This window comes from Rhinoraja longicauda, chromosome 32 (assembly GCF_053455715.1).
Source record: "Rhinoraja longicauda isolate Sanriku21f chromosome 32, sRhiLon1.1, whole genome shotgun sequence".
Classification (NCBI taxonomy): Eukaryota; Metazoa; Chordata; class Chondrichthyes; order Rajiformes; family Arhynchobatidae; genus Rhinoraja; species Rhinoraja longicauda.
Genome location: NC_135984.1, coordinates 8,692,744 through 8,713,354, shown reverse-complemented (window position 1 = coordinate 8,713,354; position 20,611 = coordinate 8,692,744). Strand labels below are relative to the sequence as shown.

General features: G+C 41.9%; 1 protein-coding gene across 4 annotated transcripts in view; it reads left to right on the top strand.

Annotated features, from left to right (window-relative positions):
• Window positions 1-694: 694 nt before the first annotated feature.
• Window positions 695-20,611, top strand: part of LOC144608645 (uncharacterized) — a 64,480-nt gene continuing 44,563 nt past the window's right edge. For 2 of the 4 annotated variants that reach the window (XM_078426621.1, XM_078426619.1), the window contains exons 1-14: window positions 695-734; window positions 3,383-3,539; window positions 6,555-6,606; window positions 7,165-7,327; window positions 8,620-8,707; window positions 8,798-8,854; window positions 9,967-10,090; window positions 11,375-11,454; window positions 12,293-12,387; window positions 13,314-13,376; window positions 16,945-16,999; window positions 17,267-17,432; window positions 19,010-19,040; window positions 19,503-19,683. In XM_078426621.1, the coding sequence (XP_078282747.1) occupies window positions 3,459-3,539; window positions 6,555-6,606; window positions 7,165-7,327; window positions 8,620-8,707; window positions 8,798-8,854; window positions 9,967-10,090; window positions 11,375-11,454; window positions 12,293-12,387; window positions 13,314-13,376; window positions 16,945-16,999; window positions 17,267-17,432; window positions 19,010-19,040; window positions 19,503-19,683 (1,236 nt within the window). In that variant the 5' untranslated portion in view covers window positions 695-734; window positions 3,383-3,458. The other 2 variants (XM_078426620.1, XM_078426623.1) reach the window with 2 other exon arrangements.

Here is a 20,611-nt window from a genome sequence, read left to right as displayed (position 1 = left end):
GTCCTGCTGAGTGACTCCAGACGAGATGGAGAGACCAGTGGAAGTCAGCGGAACCATCTAGGCTACACCGCTACATCGGTGAACCCATGGACATCCCTGGCCAGGACCTGCCCCGAAAACAGTGGATAACACTCAATCGCTTGAGGACAGGCGTTGGACACTATGGAGTAACGATGAAGAGGTGGGGTCTTGTGGACAGTGCCTCCTGCGAGTGTGGGGACCTAACACAGACAGTGGAGCACATAGTCACCAGTTGCCCCAAATACCGGCCACCGAATGGTGAACGAGGTCTGATTGACCTGGACGATGACACGTTGGCCTGACTCGCCTCAATGGAGCTGCAGGTCTAAAAGACATACGACAGAAGAAGAAGACTCCAGCATTGTGTGTGTGTGTGTCTATCCAAGGTTAATGTTCCATCCATTTGGAGTCAGGGTTGCCAAGAAGGGTCACGACCCGAAACGTCACCCATTCCTTCTCTCCTGAGATGCTGCCTGACCCGCTGAGTTACTCCAGCATTTTGTGAATAAATATACTTCGATTTGTATCAGTATCTGCAGTTATTTTCTCACACAAGCCCTTGGTGGCTCATTGTGGTGGGTGGACTACAATGTCCAGCGTGCCCTGCGGTCACGCCGCCCACTCTCGCGAGATGTGTGGCGGGGCCGCCATTTTCTGGCCGGACGGTGAGTGCTGGTGGGGGGAGAGGCAGCGACGGTGGTGGCGGGTTTGAGGTGGGTGTTTGCGGCCACACCGAGTTGTCGGAGCGGCAGCGGGCGCTGTCAGAAGCGTTCGCCGCCCTGCAAGCGGTCCCTGCGGCCCGGTTGAAGTTTAGTTGAGGACAGCAGGAGAGCAGCCGCTGGTATCGACACCCTTTGTTGCCCCCTTCCCCTTGTATCCTCTTCTGTACCTCTTTCTCCAATATCCCTTACTTGTGCCTTCCCCAATCTCTCCCTTTCCTCAATAAGCCCCCGTCCCCCGTTCCCCAATACCCCCCATTCCCCAATAACCCCCTGCCCCCCATTCCACAATAACCCACGTCCCCCCATTCTCCAATAACCGCCCACCATTTCCCAACAACCCTCCCGTCCCCCCATTCCCCAACAACCCTCCCGTCCCCCCATTCCCCAGTAACCCCCCCCGGCCCCCCATTCCCCAGTAACCCCCCCCGGCCCTCCATTCCCCAGTAACCCCCCTGCCCCCCATTCCCCAATAACCCCCCATTCCCCAGTAACCCCCCCCGGCCTCCCGTCCCCCCATTCCCCAATAACCCACCCATCCCCCCATTCCCCAATAACCCCCCATTCCCCAGTAACCCCCCCCGGCCCCCCATTCCCCAATAACCCTCCCGTCCCCCCATTCCCCAATAACCCCCTGCCCCCCATTCCCCAATAACCCCTCCGTCCCCCAATAACCCCCCATTCCCCAATAACCCACATCCCCCCATTCTCCAATAACCGCACCCCATTCCCCAATAACCCCCCCCATTCCCCAATAACCCTCCCGTCCCCCCATTCCCCAATAACCCACCCATTCCCCTATAACCCCCCATTCCCCAGTAACCCCCCCCCCCGGCCCCCATTCCCCAATAACCCCCCGTCCCCCCATTCTCCAATAACTGCCCCTCATTCCCCAATAACCCCCCCCGCCCCCCCCATTCACCAATAACCCCCCCATCTCCCCATTCCTCAATAACCCTCCCATCCCCCCATTCCCCAATAACCCCTGTCCTCCCATTCCCCAATAACCCCCGTCCCCCCCATTCTCCAATAACTGCCCCCCATTCCCCAATAGCCCCCCCATTCCCCAATAACCCCTGTCCTCCCATTCCCCAATAACCCCCGTCCCCCCCATTCTCCAATAACTGCCCCCCATTCCCCAATAGCCCCCCCATTCCCCAATAACTCCCCATTCCCCAATACCCCCCCATCCCCCCATTCCCCAATAACTCCCCATTCCCCAATACCCCCCCATCCCCCCATTCCTCAATAACCCCCCCATTCCCCAATAACCCCCACAGCCCCCCCATTCTTTTATAACCCGACCCCCCCATACTCCAATAACCCCGCCCCCCCCATTCTCCAATAACCCCCCCCCCCCGGTTTCTCCTGTGCACTCCTCCACCAGTACCCCATCCTATGCCTTTCCGTACCCTTCCTAAAATTACCTTCCCAATAACCATTCCCTGTGCCCTCTTACCCAATAAACCTCCCCAGTGACCCTCCCCCAAAACCCATGTGCTCGCTCTCCCCTGTAACCCCTTGTCCTGAGCACAAAACACTGATCTGGCAGTGCAGCAACAGGGAAGTAGTGCACTGCTGGAGGGGCAGGGCTGAGCAAACTCTGCATCATCAGTACTGTCAACAACTCAGTCATAGGGGAATGCCACACTTGGATTTTTTGGATGATGTATTTTGAACAAGAGAAGAACACCTTGGTTTCCTAGTCAATATTTATATGTTAGTTAGCATCAGCTAATCGGAATCAGTCTGAGGAAGGGCCCCAACCCGAAACGTCGTCTATCTGTGTTCTTCCGAGATGCTGCCTGACCCGCTGAGTTATTCGGGCACTTTGTCTTTTTTCACCAATAAACCAGAATTAGGCATAGGTTTATTATTATTTACAGTTAGCATGCCATCCGATAATACTATACAGATGTACAAACAAGCCAACTCAAGTACAAGAAGTAAAGCAAAAGGGATGATGCTGAATGTAGAATATAGTTCTCAGCATTGTAGTGCATCAGTTCCATAGACAGTCCAGAAAGCGCAATGGAGTAGAGGTGATTCGGACAGTACCCTAGTTTATGGAAGGACTATTCAGAAGCCAGGTAACGGGGGAATAAGTCATTATCTTATTATTATCATATTGCTGTTTGAGAGAGAGCTTGCTCTTTGCATATTTAAACAGTGACCATGCATCAAATATACCTTGTTGCTTTTAGTAGCGATCTGAGAAGTGATAGGTATTCTATGAAATGTTATTTTTTGCAAGTCACCCAAACACCAACACCTCAGCCATCCATAGGTATGGAACAGAATATATTTTTTCAGGTCAACTATTCTATCCCTCTGCCTCCACAGAAGCTGCTTGATCTGCTGAGGTCTTTAAGCAGTTTGTTGGGGTTTTTTTAAAGCAGCATTCACATATAAGCATTAGCCTTGAGTTGTTAAGTGCCAGGGTATGTGCAAGTGTGCATGCAGCCACACGCAGGGTTAAGTTTATTTTGCATGGGGCGATAGTTAGTTGCATTTTATTTTTGTTTACATTTCAACTGCATGTTAATTTTTAAATGAGTGTGTGCCTAGCCCAGTGAAAACATGTGGGAGTTTTAATAATATTGCATGCTGAAATTGGTGATTATCTATTTTTGTTTTGTTAGGAGAAAATTGGTTGCCAGAAGGTGTTGGGAAATATTAAATGTTGAATTTTAATACTCCAGTTCCTTTATTGCAATTATGGTCCCATTGCTTTGGGTCAATGAAGAAAGTTCCACGTCTGATTCAAGTGATTTACCTAATATAGTTTCCTCTGACGAGGTAAGTCATTACGAAAGAGTAGAACTGCTTTTTTTTTAACATAAAAGTACTTTTTATTTGACAATTGGAATCTTAAATCTGTGACATTTACTGCAATATTAAAAAATAATATTGTAACATAATGACAACATTCCCACTATAAAGATCCCCCTAATCTCTGATTGTGTGGGTCACCATCCTTTTCTGAACAATCTGCAGACAACACTCTACCTACCTCGACTCCATCCTATCCCCCCTGGTCAAATCCCTCCCCACCTACGTCCAAGACACCTCACACGCTCTCCATCTCCTGGATAACTTCCGGTTCCCAGGCCCCCACTCCCTCATTTTCACCATGGATGTCCAGTCACTCTACACTTCCATCCCCCACAAGGATGGTCTCGAAGCCCTCCGTTTCTTCCTCGACCGTAGAAGCAGCCAATCCCCATCGACCAACACTCTCCTCCGCCTAGCAGAGCTGGTTCTTACCCTCAACAACTTCTCCTTTGACTCCTCCCACTTCCTCCAAACCAGAGGCGTAGCTATGGGCACTCGCATGGGCCCTAGCTACGCCTGCCTCTTTGTTGGGTACGTCGAACAATCCCTGTTCCAGACGTACACTGGCCCCATCCCCGAACTCTACCTCCGCTACATCGACGACTGCATTGGTGCTACCTCTTGCACCCATGCAGAACTCACTGACTTTATACACTTCACCTCCAATTTCCATCCTGCCCTTAAATATACCTGGACTATCTCTGACATCTCCCTCCCGTTTCTGGACCTCACCATCTCCATCACAGGAGAAAAACTAGTGACAAGCCCACCGACTCGCACAGCTATCTGGACTACACTTCTTCCCACCCGGTCCCCTGCAAAAAGTCTATCCCCTACTCCCAATTCCTCCGTCTACGCCGCATCTGCGCCCGGGATGAGGTGTTTCACACTAGGGCTTCCGAGATGTCCTCGTTTTTCCCTCCTCCATTATAGATGAGGCTCTCACTAGGGTCTCTTCTACATCCCGCAGCTCCGCTCTTGCTCCCCATCCCCACACTCGCAACAAGGACAGGATCCCCCTCGTTCTCACCTTCCATCCCACCAGCCAGCGGATCCAACATATTATCCACTAACATTTCCGTCACCTACAACAGGACCCCACCACTGGCCATATCTTCCCATCCCCTCCCCTCTCTGCGTTCCGCAGAGACCGTTCCCTCCGCAACTCCCTGGTCCACTCGTCCCTTCCTACCCAAACCACCCTAACCCCGGGCACTTGCCCTTGCAACCGCACGAGATGCAACACCTGTCCCTTTACCTCCCCCCTCAACTCCATCAAAGGACCCAAACATTCTTTCCAGGTGAGGCAGAGGTTCACCTGCACCTCCTCCAACCTCATCTATTGCATCCGCTGCTCTAGATGTCAACTTATCTATATCGGCGAGACCAAGCGCAGGCTCGGCGATCGCTTCGCTGAACACCTGCGCTCGGTCCGCATTAACGCAACTGATCTCCCGGTGGCCCAGCACTTTAACTCCCCCTCCTATTCCCAGTCTGACCTCTCTGTCATGGGCCTCCTCCAGTGCCATAGTGAGGCACGCCGGAAATTGGAGGAGCAGCACCTCATATTTCGCCTGGGCAGTTTGCGGCCCGGTGGTATGAACGTCGACTTCTCCAACTTCAGATAGCTCCTTTGTCCCTCCCTTCCCCTCCTCCTTCCCAGATCTCCCTCTATCTTCCTGTCTCCACCTATTTCCTTCCTTTGTCCCACCCCCGACATCAGTCTGAAGAAGGGTCTCGACCCGAAACGTCACCCATTCCTTCTCTCCCGAGATGCTGCCTGACCTACTGAGTTACTCCAGCATTTTGTGAATATAACAAGATTTTGGAAACTGGATTTGTTATCCCAGTGAATAAAACAACAGCTTTATATTAACAGTTTCAGATGAGTTTATTAAAACGTCTTTGCTATTTAGGATTGAAATGCTAGTGTTCCTCCAATTGTATGGAGAGTGGTACTATTTTGGAAACAGATATTTAGGTAGTGTTTGCGGAAAATAAGCCAGACCAAGAAAGTTGATAAAATTTAAATACTTTAATTACCGTTATTTGGATCTTAAGTTCAAATTGGTAGATCTTTCCTCTGTTTAACGGAAAAGGTTAAGTTCATAAAGAATCTCTTAATACAAAAAACAGATAGCCATAGATCCAGCGAACCCCTCATTTTCATGGGGGATACCAGGTGTTGTGCATGGCGAGAAAAGTTGGACGTTTGTCAATCTCTTAGTAAGATTGCAAGAAATCAAAAGCAAACCATGCTTATTTTGATAAGCTGAAACATAGTTCTTTCATCCAAAAGCTGTTATTGTCATTTTGAAGAGAATATATATTTTTATTCTCTTTAAAAAAAATCTTCTTTTAATTGTTCTTCCATTATTAACTTAATCAAAAAGACTCAAAGTTACTATTTTTTCTGGATCTCATTTGAAAGGCAAATTCCAAATGTATTGCCTATCCTTCATTTTAGTGACAAAGCTTCAAGTTACAATTAAATAAAATAAAACCCTTTGTTGTAGTGAAGATTTGTTAACTGAATGTTCATTATCCAGGTGAGACTTGCACTATCATGCACACCTCAGAGACTACTATGGAACATAACAGTAGTGGCATATTATTTGAATTTGTATATTGTTCATTATCAAAGAATTATTCCATTTGTAATTAAATACATATACAAAACATAAAGATCTGTTCATCTCAGCCTGAACGCTATCTGCTGATTGAGCATTTCCAAGCAACTAGGGTATAGATTACCAAAGTTCAACAAGGAATTTCTGCTTGTGCTCATCCTAAATGACCCAGTGCTTATTCGGAAACTAGTTTTTTTAGCCACAAAAGCAGACTATTTAAAAAAAAAAAATCTGATTCTAAAGTAAATGCTAACTTTAGTCCGATCTTGCTGGGTACATTAATCATTATTTGACATGTAATTTGGAAATCACTGATGGATTTGCTTGAATTATTACATTGTTTTTGCAGGAATCAAAACCATGGTTTCCTCCATTTAAACCACCAAAATTAAGCCTTGAAGGTAAGACAACTCGAGGAGGTGTGCCAAAATAGCAACTGGAACAAATGACAATTTGTTGATTTTAAGTTAGCTTCTTTCCTCTGCTGTGTTTTTCTCTGAGGTGAAAGAACTAAGCTAAATTGTGAGTTTAGCACTTCATAATACTGTACTAACATTCTGAATATATAAAGAGGGGGTTTTATATTTATAAAATAATAGTTATGATGATTTTTATTTTGGTTTTATTATTTGTCAGGCACTTCATTGAAATATGGAGTTAAATTCTGTCATATTTAGCCATGAAGTTGATGGGTTCTGCATATCATGTTTGATAGTTTGACTGTTTGCCATAAGAAAAGTAATAATTGTGTTAGAAAATGTCTTGAAACTAACCATGCACTGCAATAGTTTGAAAAGGCGACTGACAATGGCAGTGGGGTGGGAAAATACAGTTTTCACATTCGCTGCTATATCATTGCTATTTAGCTCAATACTACTGAGCTTTGTGTTAGCGATAAATTAGATTGGGATGTACAGCTACTGTTCTTTTTCTAAGGTCTTGTATGTTCTTAATTCCAGTTCTGATCCCCAATCAATGGTGTTACCTGACGACATCAGTTTTGGAGAGATATTGCCACATTGTAAAAATCCAGCTCTTGAGCCCTATTCTTTTTGGTCGGCCTTACAAAGATGAACTGTACAGGAATTGGCCTGTTGAAGCAAAGCTCATCCGACCCGAGGAGTAAGTTATGCAGTATATCTGGCAGCTTGGTAAACAGTAGTGGTAGAGTGGTAAAGAAGTATATTCACCTTCATTGGTCAGGGCATTGATAACGTTACGAAATTATGATGCACATCCATAAGACTGGTTAGGCTGCTTATGAGTATTGCAAGCAGTTCTGGGCGCCTCATTACAGGAGCAATGTTGAAGTTTTGGAGATGGTGCAGAAGAGGTTTACTAGAATGCTGCCTGGATTATGTGGCATTAGTACAAAGATGGTATTAGGTGATATTAGTTAATAGGATTGTTTTCTCTGGAACACCGGATGAGGGGAGACCTGACAGAAGTATATAAAATTTTGCGAGGCATTGATGGGATAAATAGCCAGAATATTTTTAAGGATGGTGGTGGAGGCAGATATGATAGTGGCATCTAAGAAATCATTAGGCACATGGATGTGCAGGGAATGGAGAAACATGGATCATAGGCAGGCAGAGGAGATTAGTTTAATTTAGTGATGTTCTGCACAGGCGTTGTAGACCAAAGGACCTATTCCTGTGCAAATGAGATCCAGAAAAAATAGTAACTTTGAGTCTTTTTAATTAGGTTAATAATGGAAGGACAAATCAAACCATGCAAACATCTATAATAGTAGCCTAATTTCAAAGTTAGCAATCCACTAGACTCTACTGTATTTGCATTCTAATCAATGATTGTTATTTTTCAGTGGAAGATTTATTTGGAAGTCAGAACAATCTAAATGAATGGTCAAACAAAAAAACGTGTTTAAAATGAGAATTGTTTTCATTTGGGCATCACAAATACCTCTCCTAGCATCTCAGATGCCCGGTTTCATTCCTTGCATGCTTGGCCATATTGAGATTCCAATTGTCAGGTCAGGTGAAAGGAGGTTGAGAATTGCAGAATCATCTGTGAAATATTTGAATTATTGTGTCTCAGGCCTTTGAATTTGGACATAACTGGTTTAATGCATTGTGGAATGAAGGGCGCCTTTTCTATTCAGAGGGTGGTGGATATATGGAATGAGTTGCAAGAGCAGGTAGTTGAGGCAGGTACAGTAATCAAACGTAAAAGACACGTGGAGAGGTATATGGACAGGTGGAATGTACATGGAAGGATATGGATCAAATGTGGGCAAATGTGATTAGGTAAGATTGGGTTGGAATGGATGAATTGGGCCAAAGGGCCATTTCCCTTGCTTTATGACTATGAATCTATGATAACTGTTTAAATGTATGGCATACGGTATTGTAAGTTTCTTCAATAGGTTCATGTAACTATTTTTCTTGTAGTTATGGTGAACTTCAAGACTTTGATCTCAAAACACTGAAGATCATAGATTTTATGGAATCTGTACATGGAATTATGCGGGTAAATGTTGTAAGTATCTAAAACTTGGCCTGGTGATATAATGTTTCATTCTGCTCTCCTAATGGGTGCCTTTTGATTTATTTTCAAATTATTTTGCAGATGGAGCGACCACTGCTGACCCAGTTTGTTCGTGTTGTTAATGAAAACCTTGTTCAGGTAAAACCAAGTTATTTTTCTAGTTTTTGTTTAACTGTTTTAAGCATGAGATAAAGTACATAATTAAGAAGCTCCTGGTAAAATGGATCAAAATGTATAATAGGTGGACAACCACAATATCCTCCACCAGGGTGTGGTCATAATCTCCAGGCATTATCCTAGTGGTCATTATTTTAATTACACCTAAGTCCATTTTCAGATGGGAAACACTTTTTCCTCTGTAACATGTAACTTCCCTGGCTATTCACAACAAACCTAAAAAAATGCTTGAGTCACAAGGAGATACTGGAATCTTGAGGAAAAGTCTAAGTGTGGGAGGAATACAGCAGTTCCGACAGGGAGAGAATAGACGTGATTGGTGTGAGGAAGGGTCCCAACATTTGTTTTTCAAAATGGCGCCACTCTGTGACAACTTTTTTCAAGCAGCACAACAACAAATAATCAAATTTAGCAGTTCTCTTGATCTGAAACATCACCTGTTCATTTCTCCACACTTTGGGCGGCACGGTGGCGCAGCTGTAGAGTTGCTGCCTTCCAGTGATTGCAGCACCAGAGACGCGGTTTGATCCCGACTACGGGTGCTGTCTGTACAGTTTGTACGTTCTCCCCGTGACCACGTGGGTTTTCTCCGAGATCTTCCCACACTCCAAAAATGTACAGGTTTGCATATTAATTGGCTTGTTATAAGTGTAAATTGTCCCTAGTGTGTGTAGGATAGTGTTAATGTGCGGGGATCGCTGGTAGGTATGGATTCGGTGGGCCAAAGGGCCTGTTTCCACACTGCATCTCTAAACTAAACTAAACTAAAAAAAAGGGTTGGACCTGTTGTGTTTCCACGCTTTGTTTTGCTAAAGAAAAAGATTCTTCACTCCTGTAAAATGAAGAATCATGGCTGTTGTGGAATACAAAGGGTTCTTTCATTCAGACTAATGTAACTAAAAATAGTGCTTTATGTCAGCAGTATATCCATTCTGAAAGAATTGACTGGTAGTGTACAGTGTATTGAATGGAACAACATGTGCTTACCATTTTTAAATGAAAGCTGATTCTCTTTTGTGTCATTATCTCCTGGAGCATATTCATTCGTAAGCTAAAGATGGTTTTATTTTCAGTGTTCCACTTTGGAAGAGGCAATCAAGGTTGTAAAGCAGCAGAAGATTTTTCGGGATGCCTTGGAAAGATATGGTATAAAAAAAATGCAAATGGCTCCAATCCTCGCACTTAGTAGCCTTCATTGTGAGTATTGCTTGGTGCTACATAATGTTATTCCCTGATCCCTCATGTATCAATACACTAAATGGATCGATTGTAATCATATATTGTGTTTCTGCTAACTGGTTAGCACGCAACAAAAAGCTTCTCACTACCTCGGTACACCTGACAATAGGCAGTTGTCAGAGGTTATGGGGAGAAGGCAAGAGAATGGGGTTAGGAGTGAGAGATAGATCAGCCATGATTGAATGGCGGAGTAGACTTGATGGGCTGAATGGCCCAATTCCACTCCTATCACATGATCTTATGATGAGTTAAACTGAAACTGAAGAATTTTGAACTCTGTTTGAAACTTCTGATTGCACATGAGGATTTATTTTTAAACCCAGATGGATCTTTGCTGAAATAAAGTTAATATAAATTTTGGTTGGCAAAATAATCTGCATGAAAACATTGGTACATTTACATCACCTCTCACTGTGTATGACTTTAGCTGTGATTTGCATTTTGTGTCTCGTGCCATGTTTTGAATTTGTATAGGAGGCCATTAGTTATTCTTCTCTGCATAGCATAGTTGGGAGAGGGACATTTGGAAGGGTTAATGAGTTGAGAAAGTGATTTGTTTTATAAAGTTCATGGATATATATACTAATCAAGGACATTTTTCATTTGCAAATTTGTTATATTCCTTTTGATTACTGTTTTATGGGTGGTACGGAGGTACACGTGCTAGTGCAGACAACTGCCCTGTCAAAGCAGGAAAAGGTAGAGCAGCAAATAATGGCCCTGGAAAGGACCAGATTGTGAAATGTGCCAGGAAATGCCAGAACACTGGTTGGAATAATCAAATTATTGGGACATGGCTTGACATTGCCTAGTCTCTTGAGACAGGTAATTTGGAAAGATGGGAGTGGGGAAAACAGATATCAAGCAGTGGTCTGTAAGTTGATTAGAAATCAATTAATGTAATGAGAAGAGAGTAGTGAGTCATAGTAACTTGTAGGCTGGTGAGGAATGGACACTTGTTCAGCTTCATTGTCCAGTTGCTCAACGAAGACTGAATCAAGACTGAAATACAAGATTGATACAACTTTTGGAATTACTGATTTGGTCCTGATTGATTGTAATTTAATTTGTTCACATGAGCTCATTAAATTATCATGGGCTAAAGAGACTCTCAACAAAAGCAATTGAGCACAGAAGCCACATCAAATGTTATGTACCGTTTTACATGTTTAAATATTCTTAGGAACATGAAAGCTAAAAGTTCCTGATATGAAAATATATATTCACATTTTTTTGTTGCAGATTTTAACTTGATAAAGCAGTATTCTATTGATCAGAATCCATTTGAGCAATTTGAAGATCAGTGCTTTCAGGAAGAGCAGGTAAGCGATTCAACTGGTCTGTGTAAAAGTGATAATTTATCCTTTTAAAGTTCATAATGTAATTTTAGAAATATATCATTTATTCGTTCCACCAACATTAGCAATGCTAATCAATTTTAAAAGAAGGTAGATTTTATTAAAATTGTGCCCAAGAAATAAAAAAGCCTATTTGAATTAATTACTTTGAACTGCATCCAAGTTGTTTACAAGTCCAAAAGGTTTGGGCCCGTTTTGAAGTTAAACTTCTCCCTTGTAAGTTCAATCCTATCATTTACAAGAGAATCAAATCTATTTCATGGATGAAGTGAAACAGGGCGGCACAGTGACGCCAAGGTAGAGTTGCTGATTGCAGCGCCAGAGACTTAGGTTTGACCCTGACTACGGGTACTGTCTGTACGGAGTTTGTACGTTCTGCCTATGACCACATGGGTTTTCTCCAGGTGCGCCAGTTTCTTCCAACACTCCAAAGATGTATAAGTTGGTAGATTAATTGGCTTGGGTAAAAAATGTAAATTATTCCTGGTGTGTAGGATAGTGTATTGCATGGGGTGATCGCTGGACAATGTGAACTCGGTGGGTCAAAGGGCCTGTTACCATGTTGTATCTCTAAAGACTAAAAATCTACAAAGTTACACAAGATGTTCTTGCCAAGAATTTCATCCCTTTTGAGCCATTGCTGTGGAATCCTGATTTGTTGCAATGTGCTGTGCTGGTTCTCCAATGTGACTGTAAAGATATCGAACTAAATTTAGAGAAAAATCTTATGAAGTTGGGTAGATTTATAGAAACTGATTTAAAAAAAAAATTTGAACGTGAAAATTACCTATTTAATTTTCAGCAAGCAAAAGTACTTCAAGAACTTTGGGAAGCAGATGTGAAAAAACAACATTATGAATTAGCGGTGAAGTCTTTAAATGAAGCAATAAGAGTTTGGTAAGAATTTCTATGCTAAGATTATGCATGGTGTAGAAAGTTTTGTCACACTTGTGAATGAGACTAATGAATTGCAGTGGTTGTACACGTATTTGGTTTCATGTGAGTTAGGATCAGGGGCATTAAACCCTTTAAGCCTGCTCTTACAGTACTACATTAGATCATGATTGATCTTTTTGCAAACTCGAACTCCACATTACCACGTACCGATAGTAATCTTTGACTCCTTTACGTATCAAGAATATCTAGTTCCAAACACCCATAACCGTCTGAGAGAATCAATCTCGCCTTATATTTGTCTTAAATGGGTTAGACCTTGTTTTTAAACAGTGGCTGCCTGGATATACATAATTTCTCATGAGAGAAACATCCTCTCCACATCTACCCTGTCAAGACCCACAAGATCTCATGTTTCAATCAATCCCTCGCTCTTCTAAATACCACCAGATACAAGCTGCGCTGTTCAATGTTTCCTCCAAAGACATCTGCATAAAGATTTTCTAAAGCAAAGTGTACAAAAATAAATGTGAAAAGATTTCATTTAGACAAAGTGGTTGTAATTTCATTAAAGTGATGTATAAATGGAGAGATTGATTACAGTGCACTTTAATCTTTTTCTGTTCTGTCTGATTAATCAACAAAACGAGGTACCACAAAATCCTGGAACTTTTTCTCTTATGTGAGATTTCCCCCAGTCCACAAAATATTTGTGGATATTGTGATTTTGTGAAAAAAAATTCATAAGACAACTAAAAACTTGGGTTATCTATTAGAACATTTACAGTTCATATAAAAATTGGCTTGTTTTCTTGCATTCATTATATGGTGCTCTATGTTAATAGAAATTCTTATGCTCTGTGAGTTATGATGCAATTTGTGTAATGTTTCAGTACTAAAAACTGATTTGTGCATATTTTTCTTTGCAGTGCATTCAATCATTTGTTGTATGAGAAAAGATCATATTGCTATTTACAATTATGTCAATACAAGTAAGTTGCTTCTGCTCTTATCTAGACATTCATTCTTTAAAATGTAATTCCATATTGCGTATTTTATTTAATATGTGGGGATGGGAAGATGTATTGGGGTATCCTTTGACGTTAAGTTGGTTATGTCTGCTGATGACAGTCTGAAGAAGGGTCTCGACCCGAAACGTCACCCATTCCTTCTCTCCTGAGATGCTGCCTGACCTGCTGAGTTACTCCAGCATTTTGTGAATAAATACCTTCGATTTGTACCAGCATCTGCAGTTATTTTCTTATATAAGGATTAAAGCAATGTGATTTAAGGTATCTCTGGTATAGGATTGCCAGGGAATTATATGACTTCATTTTTGTTTTGATCTGGTGTAATTTCAGATCTAGCCTTGTAATTTTGCTATTTTGGAACATCTTGTTTTGATACTGGTTAATTTTACATAAAACTACTGTCAAATGCATGTATATTTCTCTTTACTAAGAAACAAAGTATTCTCATTTAGGCAATTAGGAGAGTATTGGGCCTCTTATTATTTTGTTTTAGGATTTCCTTGTTCAGAGAATTTAAAAGTATTCTGTTGTTAATTTATTTGAGTAAAAATATACATAGTCAAGTCAAGTCAAGTCAATTTTATTTGTATAGCACATTTAAAAACAACCCACGTTGACCACGCTGCACATCTGATTAGGAAAAAAAAAAAGAAACATACAGTGGCAGGCAGCCAAACACAACGGCGCGGCCATCTTGAACAAAATGTTTAACTAAAGCAGAATGGTGTCCCGCGGGCGCGGCGCACCGGGCGATGGAAGGCCCCGCGGAAGAGACCTAAAAAAAGAAGAAAGATTTCCCCCACCCACACCCCCCCCCACCCCCACCCCCACCCCCCCCCACATCCCCCCCCCCCCCCACATACACAAACAAAACAAAACACCCCACCACCAACACACAAACAAAAAGGACAAAGGACAAACAGACTGCCAGCGAGAGCAAATACTGCACCTGGTCTCCGTGTCTGTCCAGGCAGTACCTAAGATTTTTCCTTCATTTAGAGTCAGAGCAGAGACTCTTTGGTCTCGACCCGAAACGTCACCCATTTAGACAATAGACAATAGACAATAGGTGCAGGAGTAGGCCATTCGGCCCTTCGAGCCAGCACCGCCATTCAATGTGATCATGGCTGATCATTCTCAATCAGTACCCCGTTCCTGCTTTCTCCCCATACCCCCTGACTCCGCTATCCTTAAGAGCTCTATCTAGCTCTCTCTTGAATGTATTCAGAGAATTGGCCTCCACTGCCCTCTGAGGCAGAGAATTCCACAGATTCACAACTCTCTGACTGAAAACATTTTTCCTCATCTCTGTTCTAAATGGCCTACCCCTTATTCTTAAACTGTGGCCCCTGGTTCTGGACTCCCCCAACATTGGGAACATGTTTCCTGCCTCTAATGTGTCCAACCCCTTAATAATCGTATACGTTTCGATAAGATCCCCTCTCATCCTTCTAAATTCCAGTGTATACAAGCCTAGTCGCTCCAGTCTTTCAACATATGACAGTCCCGCCATTCCGGGAATTAACCTAGTAAACCTATGCTGCACGCCCTCAATAGCAAGAATATCCTTCCTCAAATTTGGAGACCAAAACTGCACACAGTACTCCAGGTGCGGTCTCACTAGGGCCCAGTACAACTACAGAAGGACCTCTTTGCTCCTATACTCAACTCCTCTTGTTATGAAGGCCAACATTCCATCGGCTTTCTTCACTGCCTGCTGTGCCTGCATGCTTCCTTTCAGTGACTGATGCACTAGGACACCCAGATCACGTTGTACATCCCCTTTTCCTAACTTGACACCATTCAGATAATAATCTGCCTTCCTATTCTTACCACCAAAGTGGATAACCTCACACTTATCCACATTAAACTGCATCTGCCAAGCATCCGCCCACTCACACAACCTGTCCAAGTCACCCTGCAACCTCATAGCATCTTCCTCACAGTTCACACTGCCACCCAGCTTTGTATCATCTGCAAATTTGGTAATGGTACTTTTAATCCCTTCATCCAATTCATTGATGTATATTGTAAATAGCTGCGGTCCCAACACCGAGCCTTGCGGTACCCCACTAGTCACTGCCTGCCATTCTGAAAGGGACCCATTTATCCCCACTCTTTGCTTTCTGTCTGTCAACCAACTTTCTATCCATGTCAGTACCCTACCTCCAATACCATGTGCTCTAATTTTGCCCACCAATCTCCTATGTGGGACCTTGTCGAAGGCTTTCTGAAAGTCGAGGTACACCACATCCACCAGCTCTCCCCTGTCAATTTTCCTAGTTACATCCTCCTCTGCAGTGATGCTGCCTGTCCCGCTGAGTTACTCCAGCATTTTGAGTCTATCTTTAGTTTAAACCAGCATCTGCAGTTCCTTCCTACATGTGAAATAAATAGAGATGGTCATTATAGAGACATAGTTGCAAAGTGACCAAGATTAGAAATGGAATATTCTATGACTTTTAGAAGAGATGAATGAAATTGAAATGATATTAGAGTACCCCAGATATTAGAGAATAGGGTGAAGGCAGTAGAGAGGAAGGATCTGAGGTAAAAAAATCAAGAACTACAATCAGCAAAACGCAAAAAGGTAATGGTGGGAGCAGTACACAGGCCTCATACAGTAGTAGGAATGTTGGAACGTAGTGGGAAAACAAGAATTTTGAGGTGCACGTTACAAGGATGTTACAAAAGACTCATGGGGAACTTTGTCTACATATAGACTGAGGAAATCAAGTTAGTAGTAATAGTGTGAACGATGTGTTTTTGGAACGATGGTTTTCCAGAACCATGATCACAAAATGATAGAATTTTTAATTTAAAAAAAGTGATTTAGTTCAATCGAAAACCTGGCTCTTAAATCTGAAGAAAGAAAATTGAAGAAAGACAAAGTTGGCAATTGAAAGTTGACAAACTACATGGAGAGCATTGACAGTAACCGAACAATGGCTAACTTTTAAATAATTAATACAAAGCTTGCAAGTTATGTACATATTCCCTTAAAGCAACAAAAACAGTAACAGTGGTCCACTCATGGTTATCAAAATAAGTTTTAAATAGTATTAGATCAGGGTAAAGAACTGTGTAATAATCAACAGCATTTTTATCTTATTGTTAATTAGTAATGACAAATTTTGAAATATAGTCAGAAGAACAGTTTCATTTTCGAAATTAGAGACGATTTCCTGGAACAATGTGTTGTGAAAAAGTCAGGGACAGGCTTATGCAAGTGCCCTTGTTATCTGGCACCTGCTGCACATAAAAAGTACTTGTTAATCAAATACACTGGTTAATCAAGATTTGGCCCAAGCAATTCTCACTACCGCCCACCATTGCCCTGGGCATTACCCTTGTGGCTGCTGTCCGTTGCCCGGGTAATTTCTCAAAAATGCCATTTTCTGAAGCATGCCAGATTAATGCCTGATAATAATGCTTTACTGTCTCAAAATGGTTGTTCATTTAATGTCATTATGAATATCATCACATTGCATTTTATAAAGTTCACATTGCGTTGCTTGTTGCTTCACAGAAAAGCATGGAGTGATGCAAAGCGGTGCATTATCCTGAAACCTCATTCCATTGAGGTATGTAAACCTGGTACATTTTAATCAGTTTCAGTTGTCGGCAAAGCAAGTCCAAAGTATCAGTGATCAAGTCCAAAGTATCAGTGATGCCTCTGCTCTTCCAAACATTTGCACACTTCGATATTTGAAACTGTGTTAAAAAACGTGGAACAAATTTTTAGAAGGATCATTGACCTTCAGGGATCACTCAGTTTCCTCACCTTCGCTTTTGATGCTAAAAGACCTTAGTAACATCAGTTCCTTTTAATGTTTTATTTTCTCTTTTAGGGCAATTATCTGTTTGCCGGAGCGATGCGTGGAAAAAGATGGTATTTTCGTGCTTTGAGGGCTAATTCGATAGGTATTAAAATCTGCCAAAGGAAAGGGCTGAAAATTAAAGGTTTGATAGACCATCAAGAACTGATTCAAACTGAACAATGTCTTTCATTGCAAGGTTTGTCAAAATTCCCACACGTGATGTATTTTCATGCTGCGACAATGCTAAAGAAATGGTGGCATTTCATTTTAGAACAAAATTAACATCAAAATGAGTATTGAGAAAATTGGGAAAATAAATTTTCTCAATACTCATTTTGATGTTCATTTTGGATTGATTTTGTGATGAAAAATATGTAACATAGACTTGTGTAACATTCACTGAAACATAATATCACTTCATGTCCAATGTTCATTGGATATAGTCAAATTGTCATTGTCAGAAGAATTAAATACCTAAAATTATAATTGTGTATCTTTTACGCAAGTATACTGCATCTAATGCATATGAATGGGAGTGTGAGCCTGCCATTTGAAGATGATTTTGATACAAATAAGAGTCTAATGTGGCACAATTGACAGAACTCCATCCACTGAATAAAGAAATTTGGGATTCGTCTAATTTAGCGCCTTGACCACTAAAATATAGGTTGATAGTCCAATGCCTCACTGAGATTGTGGAATGGTAAGAAAAGCCATCCTTTGACTGGGATGTTTAAATGAGGCCATGTCTGCTCTCTCAAATGAGCATTCAACGAGTGAGAGGATTATCCCAATCTAACTAATATCCTGGAAACGTTCATCCCCCAATCAAACAATATAAAACAGATGAACTGCATATTACTGCTTTATTATTTGTATGCACTTGCTGTGAGTAAATTGCCTGCTGCATTTCCTACTTTGCATCAGTGACTGCACTTCAAAATAAAGTGCTTCACTGTAAACAATTTCAGGATGATTGGAAAGGGATGTGAAATCAGTTTATTTCTAATTGTTTATCAGCATCATGGTATTTTGCATCAGTTTAATAGACTGCAACAAAATAACTCTGTCTGGGCCACCTCCAGTCCCAAAGTGAGGCCACATACAAACTGGAAGAACAACACCTCATATTCCGCTTGGGTAGATTACAACCAGTATGACCATTGAATGCTCCAATTTCAGGGAAATAACCTACCAGCATCCTCCCTCTCCTTTTTCTCCCTCCCCCCTTCCCTATGTCCCATCTGTATTTGCACCCATTCTCCCTTCGCCCTGTCCTCTTCCAGCTATATTCTTTACCCTGGCTGCACAATTTGCACTTCTATCCATTATCTCATCCTCTTTGTCTCTTCATCTTTGACCTTTTTGTCCAACCATCTACCTATTAAAACTCCCCTCATCTGTATCCACCTATCACTTGCCAGGCTTTGTCCTGCCCCCACCTCTCTCCCCTTACCCCTCCCAACCCCACCACAATTAGTCTGAAGAAGAGTCCCAAATCCAACCTCTTGCCTATCCATGCCCTCTAGAGATGCTGCCTGATCCGCTGACTTCCTCCAGCACTTTGTGTCTTGGTCTATATATGGATCTGAAATATTTTAGTTTATTCAGGAAGAAATTATGATTGTCAGAGTAATGTTATATCCAGTAATGCACAAACTGATTAAGTTTGTGTAATTACTTACGAAGGACAAAGTAATAGCGCCTGTTTTGGAAACTGAGGTTTAATGAATAAGTGTGCCCTAATTCCACATATTTTCTCCTTTTGTCCAGAGAAACGAAGTGGGCAAACGAAGAGTGACAGGTAGAATTTTTACATTTTCTTTTCTGTTTTTTATTGTCCTAAGTTTAAAAAAATTAATTTGAAAAATGATGCCTTTTTGATTGGCTAAATCTCATAAGTAATTTATTATAATGTTCATAAATCTAGGGCCACGCAGTGGCGCAGCGGTAGAATTGCTGCCTCTCAGCACCAGCAACCCGGGCTCAATCCTGGCCATGGGTGCTCTCTGTGTGGAATTTCCACGTTTTCTACGTGACTGTGTGTTTCCTGCAGGTGCTCCAGTTTCGGCCCAAATACATGTGGTTTTGTAGGTTAATTGACCTTTCTAAATTTCCCTAGTGTGTGTAGGGAGTGTATAAGAAAATGGGTTCACATCGAACTAGTATGAATGAGCGATTGATGGTTGGCGTGGACTCGGTGGGTTGGAGCGTCTGTTCCAGTGCTGTATCTCTAAACTATACTAATGTTTGGAAACATCTCCAGTTTGTCAGAAACCACTGATACTGAGAGTTCTACATCTGAAGAGGATGATGAGGAGGGAGGTGATGAATCTAGCGAAGATGATGTGATCCCTTCAGTTGATGTTGTGGATGCATGGCTGGAAAATACTAAAGATAATGATCAGGCAGAACAGGAGCAAAATGAACATTCTCTGCCTTTTGATGTAAGTTTACATATCTCTGAGGTGTTTAGTTTAATTCAGCCGGTTACATTCCTCCCAAAAAGTGTCATCATAAAATTTAATCCTGCAGTTTTGGTCAGGTTAAGTGGCAGCTGTGAGATTTTACATCTTTATTCACCATAAATTGGTGTTTCCTACGGAGGAGTTATTTACTTCAATAACTAAAATGAGAAGGGCTGTAACAGAAATCATATCGTCTGAAGTAGGGTCCCAATGCGAAACATCACCTATCCACTTGCACCTGAGACGCTGAGTTACTGCAGCATTTTGTGTCTTTCTTTGGTATAAACCAGCATCGGCAATTCCTTTTTATTACATAAAATCATATTGTTAGTTTAATTGATCACAACCTGTCAATTTGAGCAGTGATATTCAACCATTTATTTCGTGAATAAAAGTTTAAATTAGCATTTACATGTCTCCACGCTTTCTCGATTTCTACTTGAATCAAATAGAAATTTGCAATTGTATTTTTTTGGTTCTTATTCCCAACCCTGTCAATTTAATTTCCCCATTGCCTATATTTATTTAAGGCAACAAGTATACAACATCACCTCCCAATGCATTGCCATTATCTATTTTTGTCTATGTGTCTGTGGTTCCCATGGTGAGTGCCTTGAGGGCTGCTCTTGAGTCATCTCTATTATGATTGAGACATATGGAGCTTGCTTCCCTATGTTCATATTCTTCATATAACTTCCTATGATGATGGACTATCTTAAGGGGGAATTCCAGTGGACTGCTTATTTCTGAGCTTTCGGACAGCACAGCGACAGAGCTGGTAGAGCTGCTACCTCTCAGCCCCAGAGATCCAGGTTCGATCCTGGTCTCGTTGCAGTTTGTACATTCACTCTGTGATTGCGTTTGTTTCTCCAGGTGCTCTGCTTTCATCCCACATTCCAGGCACACA